A 20,386-nucleotide genomic window follows, 5' to 3' on the forward strand; every position below is an offset into this window, starting at 1 on the left:
TGTGTGTGTGTGTGTGTGTGTGTGTGTGTGTGTGTGTGTGTGTGTGTGTGTGTGTGTAGGCTGTTTCGAGTTGATGAATTGCACAACCCACGAACGATAATTTAGGTAACATAGTTTCAATTCTATCTAATATTTTATAAATAATTCCACGACTAAGTCCTACTCTGCCAACAACATCCAAGATAGTAGCTTCTAATTGTTCAGTTAATTTAAACAAATCATCACTAGCTCTTGATAGTTCTCCATATTTTTCCATTAAATCAATAAAACGGTCACGACTCTTCAACTCATTGTCAGATAATTGAAGAGTGTTAAGACATAATAAACACTTGCACTTTAATTTTAATTTCCTTACAATGTAACTAGCCATGTAAGCTTGAACTTCCTTACTTGTCGATACAACATCGTAGTTATGATATTCCAGGCATCCATCAGTTCTAAGCGTTAATTGAGTAGACTGTTCAGAGCTGTTTAAATCAATCGACGCTTCTTGAGATTGATTATTCAGGCCTTCTTCACTGTCAGCAATATCAGAAACATTGTTGGATGAGTTATTGTTCCAAAGATCATCAATTGGTACAGAGTTTTCCAACATCTGATCAATTTTTTTTCAACCACTCTACTCTAGGTTCATGAGACGTTTCTAATGTATCTTTCGTTTTCATGAGAGTCTGTAGTAATTCAACACCAGTCACATTTTTGCCTTTCGGAGATTTGATCATAGCATTACAACAGTATAGACGAAACACTTGGCTAAACTGCTGGGGAGTTGGATGATCATTAGACCCACAAGAATACCTCATAATTGAAAACAATCTCTGTAAAATAAATACCAAATATAAATAAAGTAAGTATATTTAAAAAGTTAGTTAGAGAATTATCTCGAGATTATCCTGAGTGAGATGAGAAGTTAAAAGGTATTCATAACCGTAATTTTTATGTAACTCTGACGAAATCTCTAATGCTGCTCGTAAAGTAACTTTAAAGCTAGATAGAGCTAGAAGAGATAGGAAAGTCCCTCTTTTTGGATTTAGATTTAGGAGTGGTTTTATTAAGGTTAAGATTTTTTGGAGTTGATGGATTTTGAGGTGTTTGGTTAGGCACTAAATTCTTTTTTGTGGAATTTTTCGGAGTAGAAACATTTAGAATTTTTACATTACTATGTATTTTTTCCCAATCCTCTAAAAACTTCAACAAAGTCTGGATTGCCTGTGTCATGAGTAAAATGAAGAGAACATATGGAAGATAATTATATACGAAGTAAATATTCTAAACAAATGAGTAATTAATTATCAAGAACACTAGTAGTAATTTTAAGCAGGTTAACTAATAGAAGATAATTCTAGAAGCATTTAGAGGTTAGTAATGCAAATAGAAATGAAATAAACTGTTAGTATGGTCAAATTACTATCTCCTGCCAGCATCGATTGTGGGTGAGATTTCTGTCGTTACTATCTGATTTTTATTTTCCAAATCTTGGTCCAAAAACGACAAATTTAAAAATTTGCTGAAAATAACAATAATCTGTAGAGTTGGTGTAACCAATCTCTTGGACTCCAATGATTTTGATGAATACATTGTGACAAAGTAGTGATAAAAGCAGCATCCGATTCAAGTATTATTTAAATCCGTAATCAGCTGCAAAAAATCTGTAAATTATAGAAGTTTGATTTAAAATTTTTTTTTATAATAAATAATATTGAATTAGTAATTGATTAAGAAGCAAAAGCAATATTAATGTTAATTTTTTAAGATTTTACTAACAAGCATATAAGCAACAAATATTTATTTAATAAAATCTGGATTGATCCTAAAATAAAATCAATATTTCGGAACTAATTGAAGTGTTTTAAAGCATTTTTAAAAATATTTCTTTAGTATTACTTTGCCATAATATTAAAATTATTGTTAGTAAGTTTAAATTTAAAAAGCATTTTTTTTCAAATTTTCTAATATCTAGAGTGTAAAATTCTATAAAATCTAGAATTAGTGTTTAACACTGGTGAATTATGGTTGTGTTATCATTTGATTTGATGAGGAATTTTCATAATTTAATATCCACAGCAAATAAATATTATAAGATTTAGAATTTTAACTGTGCTGATTAATATATATTGACTTATTTTTCATTACCTGCTTCTGCTCACAGGAATCCTTGAAGTACAGAGCGTTATTAGAATCATGAGAAGTCATGGCTTGAATTCCATCGTCTATTATTTTAATAAATTTTTCAGTTGGTTCTGATCCTTCAAATTTGTCATTGCTATTTTCTCGTAAAACTGTCATCGCACAACGAACTTCACGTGAATATAGCTGTTGATAATAAGATAGAATGTAATGAAATAAATTTAGTAGAAAATGAGGTAAATGTGTACCTGATAAGCTAGCGGAACAGACATTTTTTGATACAATTTTGGATCCAAGTGAGCTGGCGTGAGTTTATAGGCCATAGCTAAATTTGGTTTTCCAAACTGCTCAACTTTTAATAGGTTTTCCCAATATTTTTTTTTTACAATCTCTACTGGTGTCTATAATAAAATAAAGTAAATTAATTTTTTATTATTCTTAATAAGATAAAAATTATTAAATTCAATAGAAAAACGATTGACTAAAATATTACAATAAATAATGAAAAAATTACCTCGAATTCATCTAATTCAATTAATCCATTTCTAAAACATTTAACTAAATGCGGAAAATCGGATATTACCCATAATCTTCTGTTAGAATCACATGGATGCTTACAGCTGATATTATTGGGATCAACTCCTAATTTCGTCCAAACACCACGGTTTCATTGTGCAGCATCAGTAACGATCGAATTCATATGGAAACCAGCATTTTCAACAAGAATAATGCACTCCAAGAATAACTTATGAAGAACTTCACTAGTTATTGAATTTTTAGTAATAAAACATCCTAAAGGCTGAGCAGAATTGCCTCTGTACGGTACAAACATAAATACGAGAGCATGGTCTCCAGCAACATCACTATCAGATGCAGATGTATATTTTCCAAGGTCAAAGAAACCAGTATATTCAGCAATCTTTTTGTTATACTCAATATTTTCCATAAGTTTTATTTCATCAGCTGAAATTTGACCTATTCGATCTCCAGAGGCCATCGATAGTCCTTTTTCTTTTAAAACTTTGAAGGTTTCAGGTAAAAGTCCAAAAATAGAAGAGCTAATTTTTTGAATGTATCGGGATAAAGTATCAATAGTTGGTAGAGGAATGATATTTCTTGCTCGAATCATATTATATGTACAAGTACTTTTCATGCGAATCAAGAGGCATTCGTAAATCCATTCCACTTCATATCTTCTACCTGTTGGACCTTTCCTTTTACTATTTTCAAAGCATATTCTGACAGTAATTTGTTGCTGTTTTGGGAGTAGTGAAATTTTTTTATTAAATTGGCCCTCATAAAATGTTTTCGCTTTTCGTTGAACAACTCGTAGCTTTGATGCTGATGATCGCAACTGAAAATATTTAGAAAATTCAAATCACTCTTGAAATAGTAAAAGCAGTAGCAATTTAAATATTAGAACCAGAAAAAAATTATACGAGAATATAAAAGATGCATGAGAATTTAATTATACCTGTTGTTGCATTCGTTTTGTTTGTTTAGGCAGTTCAGTTGGAATTTTAGAAGTCCTTTTATTTTTAGCTTCCCCTGGCGGTTTTGTAGTCACGGTGAAAATACTATGGAAAGTCGGTAGTTCCCTCTATGGTCAACAGTGAGAACTTAGTATTACAGTAGTAATTTCACGGTGAAACATTGGTGACTTTGTTTTATTTCACTACTGTCAAAATATGGTATATATCAGATTATTAGACCTTGGTAAAATGGTTCAAATGACATTTTTATATGGCAACTATGGAGTGAAACTATAGTAAAAAGTTCATAAATGTATAGTTATTTGACAGTCAAAGTACTGTTGTTACACAGTAAAATAGGAGTGAATCCAAAGTCGTTTCACCGTCGTTTTGCTGTCGTTTCATCGTCGTGCCACTGTCGATTTACCGTCGTTTCATGTTCCTTCCTTTGTCGAATAATGCTCCTTTGACCGCCTTTGAATAACCTACTCATAAAAAATCCCATTTGAAAATGCTAAAATTTTCCAAAATGAAAAATTTAGTATTTTTAGGACAATAATAATTTTAAGTAGTATTTACGGATTTTTTTTTTAACTTATTAATTACTAACTCATTGATACACTACTAAGCCTGTACAGCCTGGCGTGAGTTATGAGCACTGATGTTCACTGAAAATCAAATTTCAGCTCACACCGGGACTCAAACCCACGCTTCACCAGTCTCAAGCAAGCATGACAAGCGTTGTACCGCTTAGCCATGGGACTGTCTACTAAATGGTAGTGAGTTTGAATGAATATTTTTAGACAGGAGCAGGTAGTTTTTAATTAAAAGTTAATGAAATTTTCTTTTATATTTATACCATTATAATTAAGGACGTTTTTCATGGTATCTTGAAATATCCTGATTCTGTAAAAAAACATATAATTAAAATTTTTAATTTCATAAGCTTTCCTTCATTTGTGTTTGTCATATAAATATTGATGTAATTATTAAATTCATTAACTGTCGAATAGTGTTAATAAATAAATATTTTTTTCCTCACTCTATAAGTTATTATCTTGTTTCAGCTTTTAACGCTGACATTTTTTAAATATATTTCTGAACAGTTATTTGAAATAAACTGTGACCTTGCATTGATGATATACATGGATTCTTTTGAATTTATTATCACCGTGATAAGTGACGGGTTATTTTTTTTAATCGAGCGAAAAAATATTAATTTGTAAATGAAATTTTTTAAAGCGTTTATTTAAAAAATTTTTTTATTCTGAAAATTAACTACAAATAACTAAATTTAATGTGAAATATCAATAGAGTTCAGCACTGTTTATAAAATAATAATTGAACAGCATTTACATCATTTGTCCGGAAGAAAACGAACGAGTATATACGGTGAAAAAAAGGTTATTTCACCGTGAGTTGACGGTCGAACGATCGTCGAACCGTAGTAGGTCCACAGTGATATCACTATGAGTTTATGAGGTGTTCACTTTGAAAAAATCATTTTTCTGCAGTAGAAACATGCCATACTGACAACAGAAATGCTAAAGTTCCACGAATTAGGAACGGTCTTTTCACCATAGAACTGCTGATAAGTCAACATTTATTTACCATCCGTAGTTAGTGATGCAACAGAACGAATATACTGTTTTTCGACAGTGATTTCACCGTACTACAACCCTAACTAGATAGTGAAATAGCCGTCACGAGAAACGACCGTGAATCGACCATCTTTTCACTATGTATGGAGTCACCGCGGATTTACCGTAAGCATGAAACCGCCAGGGTCATGGTTTCGTTCTTTTTCTGCTTTCAGTAAATTTAAACGCAGTTTTCGACATTCAGGGCGCCTTGGACAAGCGTGACAACGTTTATAGTTATCCGTTACATCCCCATGACATCTTTGTGAATAACTAATTTTCAAAAATTAAATAATTATTCATAGATTCAATATTCAATTTTTCAGTTATATATAATCAGCTATTTTTTAGCTATGTTAGTATAATAAGAATCTAATAACAAAAATACACGGAGACAATTTAAATAAAATGAATACCTTTTTCTATCAAACCCTGTCCCTGAACATAATTTTTTTTCTTGGAAAGATTCGGAACATTCAATTAAGTCATTGATAGACTTTATCGGTACATCCAATTTTTTTTCAACGCGTTCTACGTATGTAACCTGTAATAAATAATAATTTTTAACATTCAAAGCTTTTATTCATTAAAGAATGATAACGTATTCTTTTCTCAAGAATCTTGAAATTAAATTAAATTTTTTTTTTTACCAAAACAGATCCATCGTCACTTAATTTTAATCGAGCTATTTCCTTAAATTTTATACGATCTAATTGGAGTGCTGTTAATTGATTAACACCAGGAAAAAAACTCCAACCGATTGGAAACAATGTATTCAGCTCTACAATTATTTTCAGAATTTTTTCATCATCTTCGAGATTTATCTAGAAAAATGAAATTTTTGTTTAAATATGTATGAAAATACATTTAATTATGTAATAAAACATTATGCTTACTTCATCGTTATAATCTATGTTATGCTCAGAATGTTTTACTCTTTTGATTGTCATATTTTCATCAGGATAAATTAATTTTCTTTTCACAGGGGCTCTTAGATAGTCTTTTTCTAGCACGAAATTGTCATTTGATTGTTCTTCTTACTGCTGAAACTCATTCTGTTGCTTTTCCTGTTGCTGAAACTCCTCCTGCTGCCGAAACTCTTCCTGCTGCTGAAACTGTTCCTGCTGTTGTTGTAGCTGCTGATGCTGCTGCTGTTGGCACTGCTCAAATTCTTTGCCTTGTAATTCAATCCTCTTATTCAGAACTTGAACATCACCGTAGTTAATTGTTGTACATTGTGGTGGATCAACAATCAGTGGGATTAAATTCAAAATTCGGGTTATTCGCCCTTTCGCAATTTTATTAAGGGGGTATTCTGGTCTAGAAGCCTAAATTTTAGGCATTTTTCAAACTAAAATAAAAAAAAATTAAGAAGATTTTTAGTATCGGTTTTTTTATATGATGTTTATTAACGTTTCAAGAATATAAAAAAAAATTGAAAAAAAAAAAAAATGATAAATTGGACAAATTACAGGTCGGTGAAGTGGGGGCTACAAAAAAAAACGGTGCACCCTGGTTGACATGATTCCAGCCCTTGTAGTGATCTGAAACAAAAAAATTTGAAAAATTCTCAATCTGTAAAGATGTCGCTATCGCGTTGACCTTAGTCAAGAAAAAAAAAAAAAAATTCACAAAATGGCGTCGACATGAAATATCAATTTTTTTTACCCCCTTTTTTTGACCTTTTCGAATTTTTTAAAAAAACTCCAAATTAAAATTTTTTAAAATCCAAAGCAGACGCGATAGAGAGATATATAAAGAAGATTCCCACCAAATTTCAAAAGAATCGGTCGAGTAGAACTTGAGATATCATGTCAACCACTTCAAAAAAAGTAGTTTTGAGAAAAACGCGTTTAAAGTTTGAGAAACAATTATAGTAGAATAACTCGTATAATAACATTCAATACTCACTTTGGATTAATCGGCGATTCCAGATCTATACATTGGGCCTTCCTCAACTTCATATTCGATGTTTTGTGAAGTTCTTTCAGCTAATCGAGCTGTTCTGCCTTCTTTGGAAGCAGCAGTAGCTCGTAGCTCAGAGCGCTCAATCCGAACTTCGTTACGTCTGATAGCAAATGAATGAGCCTCAGTACCAACGGTGATGCCCATAAGTTCCATCATTTTTAAGATGGGTAAATAACCTTCATTAAAAATGGCAACAGCTAAATAATTCGCAATTTGAATTGTTTGAGATCCAGCGTGAATATGCTTGGGAGCAAAAGTCCATATTAATGAATTGAGCGATTCATTGTTATTTTGAGTTTCGGATCCCAAACATCGATGTAGTAAATCGTCAGACGATAAACTGGTATAAATGGGCTCAATTACTTTCAGTACTTTTTCATCCAGGGGGGGATGTTCGTGGACAAACTCTTCAAGAGTGTTCTCAGCTGAGGCTTGTTGCCATTTACACCAGCTTGACGAACCAGTTGGGCAGTACATGTGTTGTGGATTCTTATCGCTTGAACTTTTATGATAATAAGTAGCCCATATTTCATTCTTCATACTCTGCAAACAATCAGGATGCCGACGAATTGCCAGACCGTAGTATAAACTCAACTCATTGATTACTTTATCTGTCAATTTACCAGCTCCTCTGCCGCCAATACCACTATTGTCTTTTTTTGCTTAGATGCTGCGTCACAAAATCGACTGTATCTTCGAAAATAATTCGAATTTTGAAAAATCCATTTAAGGACATATTTTTAAGGGTCTGAACTTTGAAAATATGCAAAAAAAAAATCAATTTTTTCAAATTTCTAGACCAGAATACCCCCTTAATCTCTCCATCAGGTAAATTAGTAACGTAAGAATGCTGAATTGAATTTTCAGGAAAATGCAAATCACAAACGTACTGACGACTATTTAATTCCGTTGACAGAGAGTTTATCCACTCTTGACGTTGTGTTGGATTCTATTCAAAAACGCATAAAAAAGTGAAATATATTTATTAATTGAGTTTTCCTATCATAAAAAAAAAAACAATTACAATGCCATTAAAATACTTATACTTTTTAATTTATTCGGTTCATCGCTAAATATATTAATTAACTTACTTGGGGTACTTAAAAAAATCCAGGAGTCTTCAAATTTAGCTCCTTACGTAGTTTCTTATCTGCTGCACTACCAGTATTACAATTTTTAACAGCACACACTCTACCCATGTTTAAATTAAATTTTATTGAATGCCTAATTATATTTATTTAATGAAATAAAATATAAAATTATTATTTACGTGGACTGTATATCATTTGCCCCGTGTTGCATTTGCCCAAAACAAAATGGCGGTCGCCGAGAATAATGCATTCGCGCCATCTAGCGGCCAAATAAATAATTAAAGTTCGAAAACTTTTTTACCACAGAAAAAAATGTTGAAATGCACAACAGATGGCGCTGTAAAGCGTAAAACAAATTAAATTATGATTAAATAAATAATTTTTTAATTAAAAAAATAGATAGGGCTTAAGATACCTCGGAAATCGTACCAAATACAATATTAATTACTTTTAATTAATTTTAAGTTCTTTATTTAAATCCAAAATGCTCCCCAGGGTTGTTCCAACGTAAAAATAACATTTTTAAAATCTAATAATTGATATTTAAAATTGAATTAAATAAAAAATTATTTTCTAATTGTAATTTTTTTTTTCCGTGTATGAAGTGTATGATGTCCAGGTGTTTCAGCTATTGTATCTATCCAACGGGAAAATCACTTAGGATAAAAAAAAACTTATTAATTTAGATACATACTTACATACATCCAAACAAATATAAACTTTTAAGCGGATGATATTTTTCAGCATTACTTGACGAAGTAAAAAATCTTATAAAAATTTTTTTATTAAATTTTGCCATGAGACCGACTACAATAGCTACATTTATAAATAAATTTCTAAAAAAATAGTTAGAATTAAAAATTAAAACGAAAATTCAGCGAGACGTTTATCGAGATGTTCAGTGGGTGTTCAGCAATAAGACGAACTAAACTTCTATAATAGTATCGAGTAGCTGACGAGGAAGCTTAGTAGAATGTTCAGCGAGACATCAATAAGACCCTTGGCAAGATGATCAATATGTTATTTAGAAAGACGCACAGCGAAAGGCTCAATGACATCTTTGGCGAGATGTTCAGTAAAACTGTCCACAAGATTCTCAGCAACACGTTAAACAAGTTTTTCAATTAGACGTTTATCAGCGATTATCAGCGAGATCTTCAGCAACATGTTGAGCTAAAGGCTCAGCGGTATATTGACCGAAAAGTTCAGTGAGACGTTCAACAAAACCGTGGGCAAGATGTTCAGCAAGATCTTGAATTGAAGGGGTAAAAATTCCTGCAAGAGTAGAGAAATAACATTTACAGTAAGATGCTCAGCTAGAGGCACAGTAAGTAAATTTCATATGAAAGATATTATTTTCATAACAAACAAATAAAATGTATTATATATATTTTGTACGTCTTATAGCGCGAAGCGCGTGAGGTTGTGCTTTATACTCGGCTCGTCAAGGTCAAGCCATTTTGTGATCTTTAAATGCCTCTATTACAACCATATTACACTTATGCAATGATATAAATAGATGTACACCTAAAAACACCTGAATTAAACCATCTTTTACTTTTTAAAATCATTTCATGTTGCTATTTTGAAAAAAAAAACGTTTTGAAAAAAATTTTACGTGGACGTCGGGATGTCACCCATTTTTGATGTACCAACGATTACTCCTGAATAAATTGATATTTCAAAACTGGACCTTTTTTATTAGTTTAAGGATTCGATGAACTGGGTCCGTATTTCATATCAGTGACCTAGCTTACGTATTTTTTTTTAATTGAATTTTTATTATAATTCACTACGATACAACTGTACAAAGCCAAACGAACTTTTCTTATTTATTACGTGAAAACTATGGCACCACTTGATCAAGCTAGATTTTGTTAGACTGCTTGCGCATATGACAAGAAAAAAGGGCGCCGATATTTAAAAAAAACAAAAATACTTTGTAAGAAATTACTTAATTATAATTTTTTTTTTAAAATTAATTACACAAGTAATTTTTTTCTTAAGAAATGAATGAGCGTTATGAGGCGTGCACTTTTAGATTTTCCGACTTTTTTATAAATAGCACTATTCATTTATATTCATATATTAATTTTTCTTATAAGAATTTTCAATAATTCTTATTAAATTGAAGAATCTGTCTCTTCGGGCTGCCAACGCACTTCATCAATTTTGTTGGACCGGACTCTCCTCCTAAATCATCCCTTTATTCTTCCTGATATGTCCATGCAACCTGCTAAGATTAAAAAAAAAATTAAGAGTCGTTAATTTATATTTTAGACGATTTTTATAAAGTTTCGGAAACCGGACTTACCACTATGACTAAACTCTAATCCAAAGTACCACCTTGCATCCCGGTAAAATGTTCAACAATACTTAATTAACTGCCTCCCAATTCATCCCAACACGGAAAAAAAAAATTTTTGCCGCAACAGGAGGCGATCATGTTGCTACAACAAGAGGAGATCATGTTGCAGCAACAGAAAAAAATCCCGTTATAACAACAGAATTATTACTGTAGCTGCGACTTGTAACCAGCTTGTGTTTTAATACGGTTAGAGCAATAATATACTGATAGAAACAATCTTGATTCAAGAAACTTTTTTCTTCAAAACTTGAACTCTTGAAACTAGATATAGATATATTTCTTTCAAGATTTTTTCTTTTGGTTCAAGATAGGCGATAACATTGATTCAAGATATTACCGACTTGTGTTAAGACTATTTAATTTTTGAAATATACTTTTATCAATTATTCTAAGTTTTTTAAACGATAATGTTGTTTTGATTGAAAAACTAAAATGTATCGATTGAAGATAATATAGCTCTTAAGCCAAGAAAATCTAAATCAAGACAAGAAATTCTTAAAGCAAAATAATCATTTGTCTTCCAAAATAAATTCTTAGATCAAAAAAATATCTCTTGAGTCAAAATAAATTTTCTATCAGTGTATGTTCGGTAAACAAGGCCCAGTAGCGATTAACTCGCTCCTGGGGGACTCCCAAAATCAAGAGACGCACCTGTCCACCGCTAGTTCCCGCAAAAATCGAACCGCCAATAGAAAATCAGCCTCTCGATCACGTCATGAATCGACCGCTTTATTGGCTGATCGCTCCCACTAGACATGCGCAATAGCCTTCTTCCCCAACTCAACGAGGAAGAAGACGGACTATTGTTATTATCTTTCGCTTCTACGCTTTCGCTGCATCAAGTCGCCATTACTTTTTCTTTACTTTCGCTTTTCGTTAATAAACCGCATTTCGCTTATTTTATAATTTAAACTGCTTAAATTAACCGCTAATAATTCGCTTTAATTTGTTATAGGTAAATTGTGTTAACAGTGCATTTATTTCACCGCTTTTTCAGTGCCGGCAAAGTGTTCAACCACGTGTCAACCGGCTTCGCTTTTGCAAACCACGCTGTAATTTACAAATCCGCTTTTATCTTAACAATCCGCTATTAAATATATTAAATATTGAGTGTATTTAATGTAAATAAATTCCTAGTGTTATTTTTGATAATAATTTACGCGTTTTAATTGAGATATCCAGACCTAAACCTGATCCCCGCTTTTCCGCTCTTTCAGTAATTATTCATTGGTCCCTCGAGCCGGATCAGGCTGGCTCTATCTCAATTAAATTAATTTATTATTCCGCTTAAAAATTGTGCTGTGTTAAGTGAAGTGTAATACCGCTAGGAAAGGTCGAGTGTCAGGAGCATCGCAGAGCACATCGGGTGCTGCTCCTGATAGTCATTCGTACACCGGTACGCTGAACTTTCCGTTTATTAAGACTGAAAACTCGACTTCGGGCCTTAAATAACCTCGCTATGGAGAATTACACAAGATAGTTGAAAAATGCAATTTGTGCTTCAACTTTTGTGTTCCGCACCGCGCCGCAGATTGCAAGACCGCTCAAGATTGCCGAAAATGTGGTCAACGTCACCACATGTCCATCCATTTTGGATGCACCAACGAAACCAGCTTCACCGCAGTCTACATCTTCCGCACAGGCAACTAATCGTTCCCTCTAGACCGTTTACAACTTGAAATTAACTGTTGATTATTTCAGATTCGCTTTCCGCTCAAGTTTTGCTAGCTACCGCTTTAGTCCAGGTCCGCCCACATCATGGTAATCCAATCACCGCCAGAGTGTTGATTGATCAAGGCTCAGAGCTCTCATTTATGAGACAGACGCTCTTCAAGAAGCTTGGACAACCGCTACAACGTGACATGGTCATGCTCAAGGGCATTGGCAATGTCTCCGCAGGAAGCTCACTAGGTGTGAGCACAATTGAGCTTTGTTCGCTGTGTACGACCGCATCAATGCATGTCAGCATGCATATTCTACCAACACTGACGGTAGATCTTCCATCGTTCGTGATCGTCGATCCGAAATGGCCGCATCTTGAGAATCTCAAGCTCGCTGACCCGCAGTATCTATAGCCACGCCCTGTAGATATTATTCTAGGTGCATCACCAGCTGCACAGATCATGAACGCAGAGATTCAACAAGGACCTCGCAATGCTCCTATTGCACAATCCACCACGCTTGGTTGGATTGTCTATGGAGCTGTCACCGCTAAACACGCTTCAACATCACACGCAGCACTACATGCGTCAGTAGATACTGAATTACAAGACGCTATCGCTAAGTTTTGGGAACAGGAAGAAGTTCCATCAGGAAATTCACCGCTCAACACCGCTGAAGAAGACGAATGTGAAATTCACTTTCGTCAAACGCATTATCGACAGCCTGATGGACGCTACGTAGTGGGATTACCGCTTAAGGCCCTTGAGAGTCAACTTGGCGACTCTATCAACGCAGCTATGGGGTCACTCCGCAGATTAATAACTCGCTTGTCGCGAGAAAGAGAATATTCTGACATGTATCGTGCATTCATGGCAGAATACATTCAACTAGGACACATGGTACAAGTACCATTCAACGAATTGCCCTCAAACGCTTACTTCTTGCCTCACCATGGGGTATTGAAGCTTGATAGTGCCACTACGAAGCTCCGCACAGTGTTCAATGGTTCCTGTGCAACATCTACAGGAATTTCATTGAACGACATTCTCCACGCAGGACCCAAAACGCAAATTGACATTTTTGATGTGATGTTGAGAATCCGTTGCAGCAGGATTCTATTCGCTACTGACATCACCAAGATGTTCAGACAGATTGAGGTCGACTCGCTTGATTGGCCGCTTCAGTGCATTCTCTGGATAGATGAGAATGACTTAATAGACGCTTACTGTCTCAAGACAGTCACATACGGAACCGCTAGTACACCTTTTGACGCAGTACGTGTGCTTATCCAACTAGTAAAGGATGAAGGACACCGCTTTCCGCTAGCTGTTGCTCCAATGTTGAAAACACGCTACGTAGATGACATCTACGGTGGAGCAGACAACGAAGAAGACGCTATCAAGGCTGCAGTACAAACAAAAGCTCTGTGTGCAGCAGGCTGCTTCCCGCTTGCCAAATGGGCTAGCAATAGCCCACGGTTACTCGCTGAAGTCGCTCCAGAAAAGCAGCTGGATACACCGCTTAAAGAAATCAGTGATGCACCAGTAAAAGTCCTGGGCATGTACTGGAATTCACGCACTGACGCTCTCCAGTTCAAGTACACGCTACCGCCAGAGACGCCTAAGACAAAGAGAGCTATTTTGTCTGAAATCGCTAAGCTGTATGACCCACTAGGACTTCTCGCACCAATAGTCGTCAAAGCCAAGATCTTTATGCAAGATCTGTGGCTAGATAGAGTATCATGGGATGAACAATTGTCACCATCACTCATTCACAAATGGACTGGATACCGCGAGGATCTTCGTAACATCGAATCCATCCGCATTCCACGCTGGAATAATATAGCACCTGGAGCAACTATGGAATTGCACGGGTTCTCAGACGCTTCGCAAAACGCTATGGCTGCCGCTGTTTATTTGAGAGTCACTGACGCTGATAGGAACACAAAGGTCTCACTTCTGTGTTCAAAAACGCAAGTAGCACCGCTGAAGACCATGACAATCCCACGCTTGGAATTATCTGCCGCATGGTTGCTAACACAACTGATACTTCATGTTAAAGAAGTTCAGTCGCTTGAAAATGTCAGGATCAATCTCTGGACTGACTCCGCCGTGACTCTCGCATGGATTAAAAGTCCAGCAATCCGCTGGAAGACATTCGTCCGCAATAGAGTGGGAAAAATCCAAGAAACGCTTCGAGATGTCTCCTGGAAATTTATTCCAGGAAAACAAAACCCCGCTGACTGCGCTTCAAGAGGTATACCTACGCTAAAACTGAAACAACACGCTCTCTGGTGGCATGGACCAACTTGGCTTCATGAACCAGAATCCTCTTGGCCCACTCTGGAGCCTCCAACCGACACCGCAACGCATCGAGAAGAACGCCAAGGTCTGACACTAGTAACTTGGAAAGCAGAAAATTGCCTGCTCCAACAATTACTGTCGCATTACACGCAGCTGTTTCCACTGCTACGGAAGCTTAGCATCTGGCATCGTGCCATCGACCGCTTTAAAAGAGTTCCACAATCTTCGCTGGCCTATCCGCTTACTCCATCAGACCTGGAGCGCGCTAAATTGACCTTGATTAAGTTCACTCAAGGACAATACTTCGCTAGAGAGATTCACACGCTACAAGATGGTGATGGTCTGCCTAAAAATAACAGCATCACTAAGCTGACTCCGTTCATCGACCATCAGGGGTCCTGAGAGTCGGTGGCCGCTTGAAAAACGCATTGCTGGACCCAGAAGAGAGGCATCCAGCGATTCTACCGCGACAATCACCGCTTACATCAATTTTGATTGATGATTCGCACCGCAAAACGCTTCACGGAGGTACTCAGCTTACGCTCGCTGACTTACGCAAGAGTGTCTGGATCATTGGGGGCCGTGTTCCAGTCAGATCATTTATTTTACGCTGCGTTATCTGCACGAGACACCGTGGAGAACGCGCTCAACAGTTGATGGGTCAACTACCCGCCGCACGAGTACAGCCAACTCGAGCCTTCTTGCATACAGGACTCGACTACGCTGGACCTATCACGCTGAAAACATTTCAAGGACGTGGAGCAAAAACATACAAAGGCTGGATTGCAGTCTTTGTATGCATGTTCAGTTCAGCTGTACATTTAGAGCTAGTAACTGACTACACCGCTGCCGCTTTCATCGCCGCTTATCGCCGCTTCACTAGTCGCCGAGGTATCTGCCACACGCTTTATTCAGACTGTGGAACCAATTTTGTAGGAGCAGATAAAGAGCTGAAACAACTATTCGCTGCAGGATCCCGCACATTACGAGAATTATCAACCTTGATCGCTCAAGATGGCACGGACTGGAAATTCAATCCGCCTGGAGCTCCACATTTTGGAGGAAAATGGGAAGCCGCTGTGAAATCTATCAAATTTCACCTTCGAAGTACAATCGGAGACTCGCTGTTGACGCTTGAGCAATATTCAACGCTACTGGCTCAAATTGAAGCCATATTGAATTCCAGGCCGCTCACACCGCTGAATGAAGATCCTGCTGACCTGGCTGTACTGACTCCAGGTCACTTCTTAATCGGACAGTCACTGACCGCTATCCCAGAGCCATCGCTGACAGATTTACAACCTGCTCGGCTCTCGCACTGGGAACAAGTCCAGCAAATGGTTCAACATTTCTGGAAACGCTACTACCAGGACTGCATCCACCGCTACCAGGCCATTTCAAAGTGGCATCATCGACGCAACCAGATCAAGGTGGGTTCAGTTGTACTGATCACCACTGAGGATCTCCCGCCATCCAAGTGGCCATTAGCCAAAGTAATTGCTGTCCATCCAGGTGAAGATGGACAAATCCGCGTAGTAACTGTTAAGACAGTTAACACAGAGCTGGTACGTCCAATTACAAAGCTCTGTGTCCTGCCGCTAACGCATGAAGAAGATGATCTTGTCGACGCAGCCGCCAACCCGGGGGAGAATGTTCGGTGAACAAGGCCCAGTAGCGATTAACTCGCTCCTGGGGGACTCCCAAATTCAAGAGACGCACCTGTCCACCGCTAGTTCCCGCAAAAATCGAACCGCCAATAGAAAATCAGCCTCTCGATCACGTCATGAATCGACCGCTTTATTGGCTGATCGCTCCCACTAGACGTGCGCAATAGCCTTCTTCCCCAACTCAACGAGGAAGAAGACGGACTATTGTTATTATCTTTCGCTTCTACGCTTTCGCTGCATCAAGTCGCCATTACTTTTTCTTTACTTTCGCTTTTCGTTAATAAACCGCATTTCGCTTATTTTATAATTTAAACTGCTTAAATTAACCGCTAATAATTCGCTTTAATTTGTTATAGGTAAATTGTGTTAACAGTGCATTTATTTCACCGCTTTTTCAGTGCCGGCAAAGTGTTCAACCACGTGTCAACCGGCTTCGCTTTTGCAAACCACGCTGTAATTTACAAATTCGCTTTTATCTTAACAATCCGCTATTAAATATATTAAATATTGAGTGTATTTAATGTAAATAAATTCCTAGTGTTATTTTTGATAATAATTTACGCGTTTTGATTGAGATATCCAGACCTAAACCTGATCCCCGCTTTTCCGCTCTTTCAGTAATTATTCAGTGTATATAATCATTTCGTGAGAATGTAACAAAATTTATATTAAATAATTATTTGAGTAATTGTGGAGTTTAACTTCCTCATAATCTTGCTGGGACCAGATTCATTAATATCAAATACATAATATTATTGTTATTAAAATTGTATTAAAAACCATACACTTCGAAATATAAAATCAAACATGAACTCATCCCAAAATGTGGTTGAAATAAAAAATTATGCTTACCCGGAAAAAAATGATCAGGATTGATCAGACCTGTTCATATCTGATCAGGCCTGAAATCCGACCTGATCAGCCCTGTTCATGTATGATCAGGCCTGAAATTAGGCCTGATCAGACCTGTCCATGTCTGTTCATGCCTGTTCATGTCTGAACCGTTAAATACGCTCAGACCTGATCAAGTCTGTTCATGCCTGCTCATGTCTGTTCATGTCTGAAGCATTAAATATGCTCAGACCTGATCAAGCCTGTTCATGCCTGCTCATGTCTTCATGTCTGAAGCATTAAATACGCTCAGACCTGATCAGATCTGATCAAGCCTGTTCATGCCTGCTCATGTCTGAAGCATTAAATATGCTCAGACCTGTCCATGCCTGTTCATGTCTGAAGCGTTAAATACGCTCAGACCTTTCCATGTCCGATCATGTCTGTTCTAGCCTAATAGAAAAGGATTAAAACTCCATATATCAGCTGACAAGAACTGTTCATGCATATTTACCCTCTTAAATGATATTTTAAGTCTGGAAGAAAAATTTTATCGAACTATAGACTGCAGTTCTATTTTTAAAATTAATTTGTTCCGTATGACGTATCAGTTTCTACCCCCTTATAAATTTTAAATGTACGACTTTCATCAAAAATTTCGGCTTATATAAGCATGAACTTTTTAATTTTCCATGCCAAAACGATGATTTTTAACGATGAATTTTGACGCAATGACATAAAATTTTTTACTGTGTTCCATTGAATACGCGAAAAATGAGATTATTTAGTAAAAGTTTGAGTTTGATAGCGTGAAAATACCAAAATATATCAGTTGATATCGATAAGTCCTTTCAAGGTTTCTGTTCTTATCTTAAGCTACGCCTTGGTCCATAGCAGTAGTGTCAAAGGCTGTTAAATTGTAGAACACACAAATAATTCTCCATTTCCTATACGTTTTAATTAAAAAAAACTTCAATTTTAAAAGAAAACAATAAAATTATAATTACGGAATGAACCTTGAGGAAATTTTTTTATTTTACTTTACATAGAACCATTTGTTAATGGAGCGAAAAAAATACATAGCCGTCCTAAATAAATCACTCTAATATGCACAGTAAAAAATTTTGCATCATTGCGTCAAAAATTTTTGTGTTAAATAATTAACACTTTTATGTGTAAATTTAACATTTATTCTGTTAAATCAACACAAAAAAGTGTTAAATATTTAACATAAAAATTTTTAACAATGACTATGACGCGAAATTTTTTACTGTGTATAATTAATTATTAATAATTAATAAATTAAGTATAGAACTCCGTTAACTATAAGGATAAGTCATGTATAAAATTTAAATTACTTAAAGTAGTTTGAAAGGTACTCTAGAATTAAGATAAGTCATTGGGTCAATAGGTAAAGTATCAGTCTGAAGAGCGCAACGTACATGGTTCGAATCCCCGTCGGCACGAATCTTGTTTTTTTTTTTTATGGACCTGATCGAGTCAGGCATGAACAGATCTGATCAGACATGAACATGCCTGGCCAGGTCTGATCAGACCCGGTCATTTTTCATATCTGATCAGACCCGGTCATTTTTCATATCTGATCAGATCTGAACACTCATGCCTGTTCATATCTGATCAGATCTGATCATTTTTTCCCGGGTATAAACATTTAATTGAAAAAAAGGGGTTTAGTTTTTAAGTAATATTTTAAAAAATATTTCAGTTATTTAAAGTCAAATAAACATTTAAATAAGAGGAGAAAATTTCTTCCGAAACTGTGGGAACAATATGTATAATTTGTACGCTCCCTTCGAACATCTAAAAAAAAAATATTATTAAAATTTGTTGACTATTAAAATTATAATTTGGAAAGACTTAAGTTCTTACAGGATAACAAATTCAAGAAATAATAATCTACTGGCGAAAAATTTTTATCATGATTTTCCAATAAGTTATGCATTAGTTAATTAAAAATTTAATATAACTTAAATTAACATTGTAAGAGCGATAATTTTTTATTTACAAATCTCATTTTTTTACTATTATAGAGCTATTTTGCGGCTTCATACGTTTTAAAAAAATTTGTTCCGAAAATGGACTCCAAAAATTCCGCATGGTGTAAAATTACAGTGTCAAAATTTTTTGTTTTGGAACATGATTATTATCATTAAAATATAAAATATACAAGAAAACTATTTGCGAACTTTTTTACAGAAAATTAAAATTTCTACAATAAAAGTCTTCATCAATTTCACTCTACCTCTTTGTTTTTTCCTCCAAAATTTGAATTTAAAATTAAAATTTATTTATAGAATTGATCCTTATAATTATCAAAAGTTTTAAAAACTTGTAGTGAATGGAGTATTTAATATACAAAAAATTATAAGATTTTTTCGGTAGAAGATTAAAATTTCCACAAAAAAACTCCTATAACAAACTCAAATTTGATATTTTCAATAATTTAAATAATTTAAAATTCATTATTCAATCTTTCATACGATGGACCTCTGCTTGATTCAGTATTACCAGTTAAAAATTATAATTTAATACTCAGAACGATAATCTCGGCTCACATTATTTGAAATGTTATTTATTTAAATTTTTAAAATAAATTTATTAAAACCTCGTATTAAGCATATTATAAGTTAAGTCCAGATTTCAAATTACAAAAATGAAAATAATCATTTAAAATTCATTATGAATAATACGAACTAATTAATAAAAAAGAATAAATATAATAATCTTTGAGTGATGTCAACTTTTAAATTTATTAAAAATAACGAGATCAACGATGGTCTTGAACACGCAACTCTACTCATACGAAGCCTACAGAATCTCGGTTCAGCCAAAGTCTCGCTTAAGTCAAATAATCACAAAGCTCTATAAAAATTGTGTTTTAAAAATCAAAGACGACAATTCACAATGGCAATGATTATTATTATAATTTACATTATTTCTATTTATAGATTAATCATAGATTAATCATTTAATAATAATTAAACTTTTTAACGGTATGTATTTTCTCAATCTATTTTGCGAACTGAGTCTAAATATATCGAGATTTATTTTTAGTTATCAAAGTGCTTGATAAATTATGATTTTTAAAAAGAATTTGTTTCCTTTAAATTGAATATAAAAGGTAAGAAAAAATGTTAATTAATAAAATCTTTTTAAGCAACAGTAAATTTTTTGAAAAAAAAAAAAAATTATATATTTTTCGAATTACACGCGATCTCCAACGGCGCTAAAAAAAG

At 34.8% G+C, this 20,386-nt stretch overlaps 3 protein-coding genes and 1 long non-coding RNA gene across 4 annotated transcripts; 1 reads left to right on the forward strand and 3 right to left on the reverse strand.

Moving 5' to 3' along the window:
- Positions 1 to 2,467: 2,467 nt before the first annotated feature.
- LOC123270408 lies at positions 2,468 to 6,540 on the reverse strand. The gene is made up of 7 exons (XM_044736445.1): positions 6,136 to 6,540; positions 5,890 to 6,063; positions 5,656 to 5,783; positions 5,389 to 5,512; positions 3,602 to 3,673; positions 2,642 to 3,481; positions 2,468 to 2,528 (listed from the first exon to the last, which is right to left on the reverse strand). The coding sequence occupies exons 1-6, from the start codon at positions 6,187 to 6,189 to the stop codon at positions 2,795 to 2,797; spliced, it is 1,239 nt and encodes a 412-aa protein (XP_044592380.1). The 5' UTR covers positions 6,190 to 6,540; the 3' UTR covers positions 2,468 to 2,528; positions 2,642 to 2,794.
- Positions 6,541 to 6,638: 98 nt separating this feature from the next.
- LOC123270409 lies at positions 6,639 to 7,865 on the reverse strand. The gene is made up of 2 exons (XM_044736446.1): positions 7,151 to 7,865; positions 6,639 to 6,783 (listed from the first exon to the last, which is right to left on the reverse strand). The coding sequence occupies exon 1, from the start codon at positions 7,745 to 7,747 to the stop codon at positions 7,157 to 7,159; it is 591 nt and encodes a 196-aa protein (XP_044592381.1). The 5' UTR covers positions 7,748 to 7,865; the 3' UTR covers positions 6,639 to 6,783; positions 7,151 to 7,156.
- A 154-nt stretch (positions 7,866 to 8,019) lies between these two features.
- LOC123270411 lies at positions 8,020 to 8,444 on the reverse strand. Its single transcript, XR_006510593.1, has 2 exons — positions 8,299 to 8,444; positions 8,020 to 8,156 (listed from the first exon to the last, which is right to left on the reverse strand). It is a non-coding gene; the product is annotated as an uncharacterized LOC123270411 (long non-coding RNA).
- Positions 8,445 to 12,789: 4,345 nt separating this feature from the next.
- Positions 12,790 to 16,292, forward strand: LOC123270074. Its single transcript, XM_044736009.1, has 2 exons — positions 12,790 to 14,971; positions 15,025 to 16,292. The coding sequence occupies exons 1-2, from the start codon at positions 12,790 to 12,792 to the stop codon at positions 16,290 to 16,292; spliced, it is 3,450 nt and encodes a 1,149-aa protein (XP_044591944.1).
- Positions 16,293 to 20,386: the final 4,094 nt, after the last annotated feature.

Source organism: Cotesia glomerata, linkage group LG8 (assembly GCF_020080835.1).
Source record: "Cotesia glomerata isolate CgM1 linkage group LG8, MPM_Cglom_v2.3, whole genome shotgun sequence".
NCBI lineage: Eukaryota > Metazoa > Arthropoda > Insecta > Hymenoptera > Braconidae > Cotesia > Cotesia glomerata.

Coding starts and splice junctions, on each gene's coding strand:
- LOC123270408 (XM_044736445.1), bottom strand. CDS start 6,189: ATGACAATCAAAAGAGTAAAACATTCTGAGCATAACATAGATTATAAC. Junction 5,784..5,889: donor GTGACGATGGATCTGTTTTG/GTAAAAAAAAAA, acceptor TATTTATTACAG/GTTACATACGTAGAACGCGT. Junction 3,482..3,601: donor CAAAACGAATGCAACAACAG/GTATAATTAAAT, acceptor AAATATTTTCAG/TTGCGATCATCAGCATCAAA.
- LOC123270409 (XM_044736446.1), bottom strand. CDS start 7,747: ATGAAGAATGAAATATGGGCTACTTATTATCATAAAAGTTCAAGCGAT.
- LOC123270074 (XM_044736009.1), top strand. CDS start 12,790: ATGAACGCAGAGATTCAACAAGGACCTCGCAATGCTCCTATTGCACAA. Junction 14,972..15,024: donor CACGCTACAAGATGGTGATG/GTCTGCCTAAAA, acceptor ATCGACCATCAG/GGGTCCTGAGAGTCGGTGGC.